Raw genomic sequence first — 11610 nt, 5'->3', positions numbered from 1 at the left:
CACTGTGTTTTGTGCAAAAAGTCATTTACCAGCGTGGAGGCCTTGCCCCAGGCACTTTTCACATCTCTTTCCCCTTTGCTTGCAACTTCGGGCAGGAAGGTCGGGTGAATTTGTAAATATGCACAAATCATGTTTTTAAATCGGTACATATGCAGACGTGTGCATGTGCCTCTATCCATTGACATAAATGATAGCAGAGTAATACAGAATGGTAAAAAAACATTCACCATGATGGATTCTGGCAAAGTTACATTAAGAAAAAATAACTAGTGCAAACCAGCAAAGGTGACTAAACACAATTTGAACACAATAAACGTAATACTGCTTGCACAAGGAGTATCAGATACTTGAGTTCTGATTTCAGGCTTTTTATGCTTTTTTCTGTGCCTCTGGTCACTAGTGAGGAATTTTTTGTTGCTACTTAAACCATGGATGTGAAGAGGAGAGGTTATGCCTATGATCCTAAAACTATTACGCAGTTTACTATTCTAGAATGAAAAAAAAAACAAAAAACAAACAGCAAAAAGGCAGTGCTAAGGAAAAAAGTTTTCATCTCTTCAGAATTAGGAGATGGAGAATAAGGTGGAGTTAATTCATAGTAGTGCATGATTTCAGTGGGGAAAAAAACCCCAGCATTATTCTCAAGATAAATCTGTCACTTTCAGATTCCGTTAAAGAGGGAAGTTTGAAAGCAGTGCTGAAGTTAACTGACCTTCACCTGGCTGCGAGTGTTGAAGCTGCTTTTTCCTATTACTGAACATCTGGCTGCTTACCGTTACTGCAAGAGCAGAACTGCAAACAAAAGTAAAGATTGTAACAAGTTATTGAACTTGAAATAGGGAAAAGCTGAAAATACTGAAAAACTCTTCCTTGTTGAATGGGGTGAGTTACGGTTTCAGAAGCACTGGTCTCCACCAGGCTGTAATCGTGTTTTTCTGGTGCTGCCTTGAAGGTGACACAGCACAAGGTTATATGTACACCTGGAATACCGTCACCTTCCCTGTCACAATCGCCCTAACAAGATTCTTAGGATATTAAACTCTAATTTCTAACCTGGCTGGCCTCTGTCAAATACCATTTTCCAGTCGCACGCAAGTTGTTCCCAGTTCTGATGCAAGGCAAAGCACATGTTTCAAGACCAGTGTTTCTCTTAAAATTCAAGTTAGAAATCCCCAAGTTAATGCCAAGTCAATAAAATCAAAATAGTACTAAAATCAGACACTTTTTCCTATGAATGTTTTTGTCTATACAAGTTAGTATTAAGAAGCAGTCTCTTTATCAGTTTTAAATCTTTAATTTCAGAAATAGTTCAAGACAGTGTTTTCTAACCAGTGTGCATCAACAGGTTCTGCGAAAACACAGTTCATTCTAGTATACTTATTATACCAAAAGCATACCATAAAGTCACATTGCAGTAAATTGGCACAATGAGTTTTGCAAGAACAGGACTAGACTTCTTTAGAAAAAGTGATTAAGTATACTCGTACATTAACATTTTAATAGCTATAAAAATGCTGTTTTCAACTCCTACAAAACACAGTGAAAAGACATCCCCACAAGAGTTGAAAAACTATGCACAAACAGAGGTCAGTATCATAGGAAGAGAGTGGGCTTTATACAAATGAAGCAATTGGGCAGTTAAAAGTATTTACACTTTTTCCTGCTATTAGCTAGACATACGGTAGTCAGGTAAAAATATACTACAACTCTAAGTCCTGTAACATGTAAGCATTTGTCTTCTAGACGGAATTTTCTTATTTTGAAATGTGTTACCTGTTAATACTGGACAAAACTATTGGCAAAAGTGTTTAAATACTTTTAGAACAAGATTGAAAGGGCTCTTATTCCACAAATTTTAACTTCAAAATACTATGCTTATAAAATTATTTTAAACTTTCAGCAGTCTATAGATTTCAAATGCAAAACTTAACAATCCTCTTTAATTTGTATTTTAAAAAAAGACTCCAGTGGTATCATTTGCTTTCAAAGGCAGAATCTTTTGCTGGCTTTTCAAGCTCTCTCTCTTCACCACACGTCCTAGAAACAGAATAAAGCAACATTAATGACCAAATAAAAATGCAGAGAGCAAGACTTACTCCAGATGAATGCACACTGTCTGGAGTAAGCGATGCTGCTGTACATTCAGCAGAGCATGAAAGCTGGAGAACTGAAGCCGGTAGCAAGGTAGCAATGCCAGCTGTGTCTCCATTCTTTCTCTGACTGGCAGCAAATGCAAAGCTGAGCTGGTAGCAATTAACATCACAGTAATGTATGTGACCAGCTGTAAACAGTGGTCATTCAGAAGTCAGCTTCTGTTCCATTCAGCCCTCCCTATACATAGGTAAAGTCACATTGCAGTAAATTGGCACAATGAGTTTTCCAAGAACTCATATACACGAGTTTCCCTCGTGTGTGCATCTATACAGCACAGGAAGTTCCCTCCCTGTACGTACAGCCCAATGTGTGTCAGCTCAGGTGGAGAAGCACTCTGGCTTAACACACCTTACCAGAAATGAGCCACTATGCGTCCCAAACACTAAGGTAACCTCAAGAAACAGTACATATTTTTACCAAACGAGAACAGAAAGATGTTCTTCAGTGCCAAGAAGTATTACGTTACACAACTTCTGTTTCCCAAATTTTCTGAAGTACACCTTCAGAAATGTAGACGTGTCAAAGGGAGCAAAGTTTAGAACTGAATAGACAGCCTTATGCTTTGAGAGGTTTACAAATTAATTACTTAGAGTCAGTAGTGGGAACTGCAGGATGATTTGTTCACATTTTTTTGCTTACTAGTTTCTCACTTCTAAGAAACTGAATGTTGCAAATAAAAATTTATGAAAAAGACTTAATGAAAGGAAGTTTGTATGGTGGAGAGACACCAGTTTGCACCTTGCTTGAATTTAGAACGGTATGTGGATGCATTTCTCAACATGCAAGGTAATTGCAGCAGGTATTATAAAACCTATTTATAGCTGTTAGATAATGATGAGTGTAAGTCCGTAGAAATTGCTCCCAGGGAGCTGTATAAGTGTTTTTGTAAAGTGGTGTTGTTTCTTTGTTTAGGTAAGTCAAAGAATGTGTTAAGAGTGCAGAGTTCAAGGCCATAGCAAACACCACACACACTTAAAGAGAGAAATATTTATCAGCAGAACATGACACCTCCACTAGCTCATTCATGGAAGATTTATTTGCAGGTTTTACAGATACAATCACAATTACTGAAGTATTAAAAATATAAATTGTCTTGCCTCAAAGTCGCATTTTGAGACACTCTTATATTCAACAGCCGTTTCCCAGCATGTTGCATAACTATCTGAATTATCTGCCTTAAATTTCTTTTGAACAGTGTCCATTGAGGTGTCATGCATGCACCCAAATCTTCTGAATTCTTTTAATCACACGTATAGAGGGCAATCTAACTGAGACTGTCTCTCTGCCACTCAAAAATATAAGTGCTGTCAGGTTCTCCAGGAAGAAGGAAAGGAGCAGGCCATGAAAAAATTCTACCTTGGAGGACCAGTTTAGTAGTCACTTATTTTTAAATACTTGGCCAAGTATATTCTGTTATTACTGAACTGCCTTGCTACTGATTTCAAGTAACTCAGGTGTTGTGATTTGGGCAAGTCACCTATTTAAGCCGTGTGCTGGGTTGTGTAACCTGTGTTTGGAACCTACACTTCTTGTTCCCGTAACATGTTCATTGTGTTCCCGTAACATGCAGCTTGTTCAGACCAAATGAGCGCTTGGCACCACTGTCTGAAAACTCCCAAATGTCACTTCTGGAAGCTGTGTAATCAGAAGCCAATAATTCTAAAGCTACCTGTCAGCAAATATCAAATTCATTTTCATCTAAAGGGTTTTTTTTTGTTTTGTTGTTTAAGTTTACCTTATTGTAAATAACAGTCAAAATTCCGCTCCTTTGTACAGTTTTAACTTGGCAGACAGCTAAAAGAATGCCAGGCAACTGCAGTTTGTCCTGGCCTGCATGAAGACAGTGATGAAAGAAAAGCTTGCTTCCACTGCATTCTGCTGGACAAGAAGAATCCTTGAGCACAAGGTGCAGAAGTGCTCAGAGAAAGCAAAGTGGTACTCTTCAACAAAACAATTCAACTCAAGGATAATTTTAAGGCCTTTTCCTCATCGTTTACTAAATTCTATTAAGTACTTCTCATATTCGATGAGAGATTCACTGCTTGTTGTCATTGTTTACCAGACAGCATTTTTCAGTGAGGCTAAGGTTTACGTACTTACCTCCTGATAAATTCAAGCATTCTTAGGGCTTCTTGTTTGGAAAAGGTAAATGCATCAGCCTCTATAAAGCATTCAGAGTTCTGAAGTTCCACAGGTCTAACTTCTAGACTGCAGTTTACCTGCATTTGGGCAATTCTATAGCTATACTGTACAACCCTAATTAACGTGGCTTGGCTATTGATTAGAATACATGATTTCAGAAAAAACTTGATAAATCCCACTAGTTTCTATAAGACTTGGTTCAAGCTTCCTTTGCTTCCAACTTAACAGCATCGGGTAGTCCAAAACGTAGGAGAAAGCTTGTACTTTGCCCTGTCTCACCACATGCTGATTTTCTCCTAACAGGACATCCTGTATATTTTTTCTTTAAGTTTCCACCATAGCAGTGAACGAAGTAACTTTTAAAATGTTCATTCAAAAGTTTAACAGAATATTTGCGTGCTATTATCATTCTCTAAAGTTGAGAGTAAATTCTGTAAAGAAAACAGTACCTCAACATGGTTAAGTAACTTCCATCCGCTGGTCTATTTACATCATTTTATTAGAGCAGAACAAACTCAATAAGGTTAACAACTCACTTTATCTTACTGCCAGCTTCAAGCCTATCTTTCTTTTCCCCAGCGTTCTCTCCATCACGTTGTGTCTGGTTGGTGTCTTGAGCTTCAGACGCTCCATTCAGAACCTTTGAACCTTTAAAATGAAAAGGCAGGGAAAGAAAAAACAGTACCGCAGGCAGCAAATCTGTGCTGTAAAAAGCCCCAGATGATTTCTTTACTGTCATCAACTCCAACACTTATAAATGTTTTCCCCTCACCTTGATACCCAGCAGCTGAAACAATACAGAAAGCAGTAACTGATACTGCTTCAACTTCTGAAAATTCCACGCAATGAGCCTCATCCCGTAATGTTAATAACGGGAAGTGAACAGTCTATGTATTTCATACACTTTTGAGTTGTTCTTCTGCTTGCTCGGCCACAGATAATAGGACTAGTGCATATTTATATTCTGAGCAGTGAGACAATATACTTCAGCAGTAGCTTCCATTTCCCACTCTAACCTGGCCAGACAATTTTGGGGGATTTCTGATACTTTAACTGGAGAAGTTACTAGTTCCATGGCTTCTCGTTTACTCTCTAATAAATATATATATAACCAAAACATGACAAACAGTACATTTAAGTAGAGTAAAAGTGCTTAGTTATAGCATGGAATTGTCAAGCAGGAAAACAAAGCACTATGTAGAAGCTGTATCTAGTGAAATCAAAGCAGGAGTATTTAACCTCTTTAAAATTTCTGTGATGAATACATGTTTTGCTCTGGTATTACAAGCCAGTGCATTCTGAGTGAATCGTTGAGGAATGTCACTTTAAGTCAGAATTGACAGTCCATTTTATTTGAAGTTACAGGTTTACTAAAAACCCCCTCTATTAAACTACTGTGCTACAGCAAGAAAAAATTACAAGATATTACTCATCTGAATACTTAACAGGCTAAGAGATACTAAAAAGCAGACAAGATTTAAGATGACATTCTAATAGCTGATCTATTTAGACTCACTCAGAATCCGTTGTGAACTTGAATGCCATGGGAGGAATTCAATGCAACAATGAATACTGTAATCCCTCATTACAAACCAGATAGTCTGAAGCTGTACTTCAGCTGAAGTACAAACTGCAGTAATTGTCCTTCGTAAAGATGGTAAGAGTTCAGCAGTTCAGTTTTTAAAAGGCAAAAGTACGAATGTAGGGAACCAGAACTTCTCTTTGTAGCAAATGGAAGAAGTTCTGCTGACACCTGGTGCTAACCTTATCCAGAGTAGCTCTGTTAGTCAGACTGTGTGTAGGAAATCTTTCAGTTTAGATTCTCTGTTAAAGTATTAGCTGTGCTGATCACTGGGATGGGGAAAGATCTGTGTGGAACACTTCTTTCACCGTTAAATGGTTGGATTTTATCATCACCCTTGCATTCTTAGCAGGTACAAATACAGTGGCATTTCAACTACAGTTATTCTGAACCCTTGGGATCCTCAATCACCTCAGTTACAGTAACTTCTTTACTCCAGATCCACGTGGTGTAAATTTCAGTTTCCTGAAACAGTTTTGCTCCCAGGATTCAAGTTCAAAGCAAATACAATTTCTCTCCAGTGCTTGTGGAGATGAAGGATCTAAACAATTTTATTAGATGGGTAGAACTCCTGTGTCTTAAAGGATTTGAATTTGTTTCCAACACAGCTTTCCAATGTCTCTGTCTCATTTTATTCCTCTATTTAAAAATGAAAGGATCTATTTTACTACATTTCTTTCATACTATTTTTAAATAACTGACCTAATTTATTATAGAGCACACTTACTACAGAAAGCTTTCAGTATCATGCTGTATTTGTACAAGCGCTCAGAATAACCTGGGATGGTACTGCTAAGAGCATAAGGCTTATTCTCCCCTAAATTATGATTGTTTCTGTACTGTTAGACTGAACTACTAACGCTGCCTCACAGAAGTAGCGTGTAAGTGGTTAAAAGCTGCGGCCACGCATAGCAGCATGCACGATACAGGAAGAGGCTAGTAAAGGAAATCAAGCAGTTAAAGCATAGCTAGAAGTCTAGGCATCAAAAGGCTACCTGAGGAAAGAAAGGTAGTATGTTATTCTACCTTATGTTTAATTATTTATTTTTTTATTCCACAAGGTAATAAAGTTAGAAAATTTACAAACAAGTAAAAAATGCTAAACTCACTTCTTGGAATAGCAGTATTATCCTTGATTATTTCAGATATGTAAAGGTTTTAATAGATGGGTATAATTCCTACATCAAGGATTTATTGAAACTGGCTCAGAAACTGATAGACTACGTCTTTTATATGACAAGAATGTAAAAACACAGTGACTTACCTGTTTGGTCCTTTTCTTTTTCCATTTTTTTGCTTGCTCCTTTCTTCCACTGTTCTTTGGTTTTGTTGGCTTCCTCATGCTGCTTCTGCTCAGCAAGTGATTTATTTAGTACTTGGGAAAGAACAGAATCTCCTTCCCCAACCAGAAACATGGTCTTGAACTTGTTATATAGCATTGTAGATTTCTCCATGATAACTTGGCTAACTTTAAATTTCCGTATCTGAAACCAAAGTAATAAAACAATGAGCTCCGCTTCGGTATTTAAGTGCCTATTAAGTTTCATCACATGCTAGATGAAATTCCTAATTTAACTTGAAATGAGATCATAGACTTTAACACTCTCTGAAGTATCACAGAATTACAGAACAGCCAAGGTTGGACGGGAGCTCGAAAGATCATCTGGTCCAGCCCTTCATGGGAGAGGGAGCCTGGATGAGATTATGGAGCACCCCGTCCAATTGCATCTTGAAAGCCTCCAGCGATGGGGACTCTACCACATCCCCAGGGAGCCTGATGCAGTGAACAACTGTGTTCACTGTGAAAAATTTTTTTTCTTATATAAAGATGAAACCTCTCCCAGTGCAACTTGTACCCATTGTCTCTTGTGTTCTCCATGTGGCTCCTTGTGAAAACAGAGCCTCTGTCCTCTTTGTAGCTGCTCTTCAAGTGCTGGAATACTGTGATGAGGTTCCTCCTGAGACTTCTATGGGAAGAAAATACCTAACCCCTTCAAGTCTCCCCTTATACGGCAGATTCTCCAGCCCTTTGATCATTTTCATGGCCCTCCTTTGGGCCCTCTGGAGTCTGCCCACATCGTTCTTGGATCGTGGGGACCAGAACAGGACCCAGTACTCCAGCAGTAACTAGCGCTGATATGAATTTAAAAAAAAAAAAAACAACAAGAACCACACAGGTTAATTTGAGTAACATTGCAGATCTCACCTTCTTTAGAGTCAGAATCATCTCTGTATGTTTCTGTGCTTGTTGCATTGTGACTTGAAGAGATGCAAGCTCATCAAGAGCCTCAATACACCTGTTCACATCCTGTATATCAACAAGAAATTAGATTGAAGACTTAACTTACATGTTAATAATCCTTAATTAGCCATATTGAATTCACTTTCATGCTCAGAGATACCTTCCTATAATAGCCTTAATTTGACTATGTGCTTAATTTTAGAACGATTTACACAGTCCAACTTGCAAACAAAAATTACTATCAGTTGCCTTTCAGCTGCTTCCACAATAAAAAGGCAGATGCTGTTTGAGTAACTTACAATTTTTAAAAACAATGTTATACTGTCAAAACAGAAACTCAAGCTTTATGCCGCTTTCACAACTCTAGCAATTCTAGTACTTCCTTGCTTGAAGCTGTTCTCCATAATCAGCCTTTTCCATACACAATTTTTCCCAAGCGACTTGCTGCTGAGAAGGTAGCAAAGCATCTAAGGGGACTGCAGTTAATGTAGGGACTGCAGTTAATGTACAGAACTGTATCTTTGTAGATTCATCAGTTAAAAGTTTGATGAATGACGCCCTATGGAGGACACCCAGAAGTAATGATGTGAGCTTCTAGTCTTTTTCTAAGAACCACTGTACTAAAGTCTTCTTTCTGTCATACTTAGCTCTCAATTTCAGCTACTCTTCCTCATTTTACTTCCTCTTTAGAACTAATAAGATTCATCACTGGTACAGGTCATAATAATATTCTGCATCTTGTATAAAGTTGTAGAGACTGTTCTCAAGGGAAACTGGTATTAAAAAACCCCAAACAAACATATCAGGACTATGCTCAGCAGAATTCTTATTATCATGTTTACTTGATAAATACAATTATGATAAACTAAGCGTCCTTGCTGTAGGCTCTACAACCAATGTTCTTCACAGTATTGTAAGATACTTGCTCCCTTACACCTCTGAATCAGATGTTTGGGGGGATTTGCATTTTTGTTTTTTACTTTTTATTTATGGGGTATTTACTATCTGGCTCAGGACAGACTGATTTATTTAAGCCAAACCATTAAGTTGTGAAGTAAAAGCTTTCTAAATTTTATTTAAGGTGAACTATTTATTTGAGACAAAGTATTGGCGTAGACTTAAATAAAATAATTTAAGAACAGGCCATACTGGAAATCAGTGTTTCGTATTTTAACACTGTGGTGGGTTAGCCTTGGCCAGCAGCCAGATGCCCATCCAGCCACTCACCTCTCCCCCTTCAACAGTGTGAGGGGAGAAAATAGGATGAGAAAGCTCGTGGGTCAAGATAAAAGACAGGGAGATTGCTCACCAATTACTGTTGTGGGCAAAACAGACTCTACTTAGGGAAAATTAATTTAATACCAATTAAGATAGATTTGGGTTATGAGAAACAAAGACAAACATAAAATCCACACTTTTCCTTCCCTCCTCTCCCATGCTCAACTTCACTTCAGACTGCTCTCCCCAGCCCACCCCCAAGCAATGTAGGGGGGGCCACTGGTCAGTACACCACCCTCCCTCTCTGCAAGTCCTCCCCTCACATGCTCCTCTGCTACAGCTTGGGCTCTCCCCACAGGCTGCAGTCCTTCAGCAGAAGTCTCCAGCACAGGCTCTCCGCAGCGTGAACATTTGCTCCTTTGTGGTCTCTTCCACAGGCTGCAGAGTAGAATACCTGGAATACCTGCCCCAACAACATGGAGCAGCTCCTACCTTCTTCCCTCACCTTGGTGTTCCCTCTGCTGTTTCTCGTTCTTTCCTCCTCTCCTCCTCTCTCTGACCAACGTGTTTTGTCCTTTCTTAAGTAAGTTTTCACAGAAGGGCCACCACCTTGGCTGAGGGGCTCAGCCCTGCCCTGCGGTGGGTTCGCTGGAGCCAGCTGGAACCTGCCTTATCCATCACAGGGCACCCCCCTGCCCCCACTACCAGAACCTTGCTTCTGACACCCAACACAACGCTGAGTTCCCAAGTTGGCACAGCTTGCTCCTTCCCATGCTACTGTACTTCTTCACTGACATTCGTATTTTCTCACTGTGCAAGTGGCACTCACAAAACGAAGATACTAAACCAAAGGTTGAATCCCTTTCAGCACCACCCACGCAATGGCACTCCGTAATCAGCTAGGGAAATCCTCAAACTGATGTCACTCCCACACCTTTCCTTGGCCAGTTAATAGTGGTAGCAAGAATGTTCTTGTCTTCAGCAGTACATAAAGGCAGAGATGGAATGAAGCCTTTTACTTGCTTTTTCAGTTGTGTAAATGGAAATCGCCTTTTGAAGATTTGCATCCCCTTCAGGACTTCGAGTAAGAAAGAGACAAGTAAAGTACTTTTGGTCTGGTCTCATGATCTGAGGTTTCAGTTAGAGAAAAAACACTAAACCAAACCAACAGAAGCACAAACAACCTTGAATTCAGAAAACCTGGTAGTATGTCGTAAATCACCAAAGGCGTAGAAATATTTGGCTAAAAAAAAAAAAAAAAGATACAGCTCTGGTCCTTCCCTGTCTGTTTTCACTGCCCAACCTTAACAGTGGATTCCAAGGTGTAAGAATTTAGATGAACATATGCAAGTGCTTGATGACCCCCTCTGTAAAAAAGCTTTTTCTTACGTTTAAGCAGTATTTCCTGTATCGACATCAGTATTCATTGCCTCTTGTCCTTTCACTGAGAAGGGTCGGGCTCTGTTGTCTTTCCACAGTCCATTCAGGTATTTACACACATGGTGGTGATCCCCCTCTCAGCCTTCTCCTCTCCAGGCTGAACACTCCCAGTTCTCTCAGCCTCTTTCTATGACAGACGCTCCAAGCCCTTAATTCGTCTTCGTGGCCCTTTATTTGGCTCCCTACAGTATGTCCATGTGTCTATTGTACTGGGCAGCCCAAAACGGGATCTGCTGCCTCGCCAGCGCTGAGTAGAGGGCAGGCATCACCTCCTTCCATGCTTTGGCAACTCTTTCTAATGCCGCCCCAGATGCTGCTGGCCACCTTTGCCGTAAGAGCACAGTGCTGGCTCATGGTAAGCTTGGTGTCCACCAACACCCCCAAGGTCATTTGCTGACAAGCTGCTTTCCAGCTACTCTGTCCCCAGCCTGTGCTGGTGCGTGGGGTTATTCCTCCCCAGGTGCAGAATTTGAACCTTTGTTGAACTTCATGAAGTTCCTGTTGGCCCACTTCTCCAGCCTGTCCAAGTCCCTCTGGATGGCAGCACACCCATCAAATCTTTCCTTTCAAGTTTTGTATCATCTGCAAACTTGCTACGGGTGTGGTTTGTCCCATCATCCCAGTCATTAACGAAGGTGTTTTAACAGCATTAACTACTAGTGACTGGCCTTTAGCTGGACTCACTGCCACTGATCAGTTTTTTGGGCCCTGCAGTTCATCCAGTTTTCAGTCCACCTTGCTATCCACTTATGTAGTCCAGACTTTTGTCTGATCAAACCAGATCAGTTTGTCTATGAGGCTCTTAAGAGAGCCATTGTCAAAAGCCTTTTTA

General features: G+C 39.8%; 1 protein-coding gene across 7 annotated transcripts in view; it reads right to left on the bottom strand.

Annotated features, from left to right (window-relative positions):
* Nucleotides 1-641: 641 nt before the first annotated feature.
* PSIP1 (PC4 and SRSF1 interacting protein 1) overlaps nucleotides 642-11610 on the bottom strand; it is a 42577-nt gene continuing 31608 nt past the window's right edge. For all 7 annotated transcript variants that reach the window (XM_063321509.1, XM_063321510.1, XM_063321515.1 and 4 more), the window contains exons 14-17: nucleotides 8085-8186; nucleotides 7143-7362; nucleotides 4833-4944; nucleotides 642-2037 (exon numbers count right to left, since the gene is read on the bottom strand). In XM_063321509.1, the coding sequence (XP_063177579.1) occupies nucleotides 1974-2037; nucleotides 4833-4944; nucleotides 7143-7362; nucleotides 8085-8186 (498 nt within the window). In that variant the 3' untranslated portion in view covers nucleotides 642-1973. The remainder of the gene's footprint in view (nucleotides 2038-4832; nucleotides 4945-7142; nucleotides 7363-8084; nucleotides 8187-11610) is intronic.

The sequence above is a fragment of the Chroicocephalus ridibundus genome, chromosome Z (genome assembly GCF_963924245.1).
Source record: "Chroicocephalus ridibundus chromosome Z, bChrRid1.1, whole genome shotgun sequence".
In the NCBI taxonomy this organism is placed as follows: Eukaryota; Metazoa; Chordata; class Aves; order Charadriiformes; family Laridae; genus Chroicocephalus; species Chroicocephalus ridibundus.
This window is presented reverse-complemented; position numbering and strand designations above follow the sequence as displayed.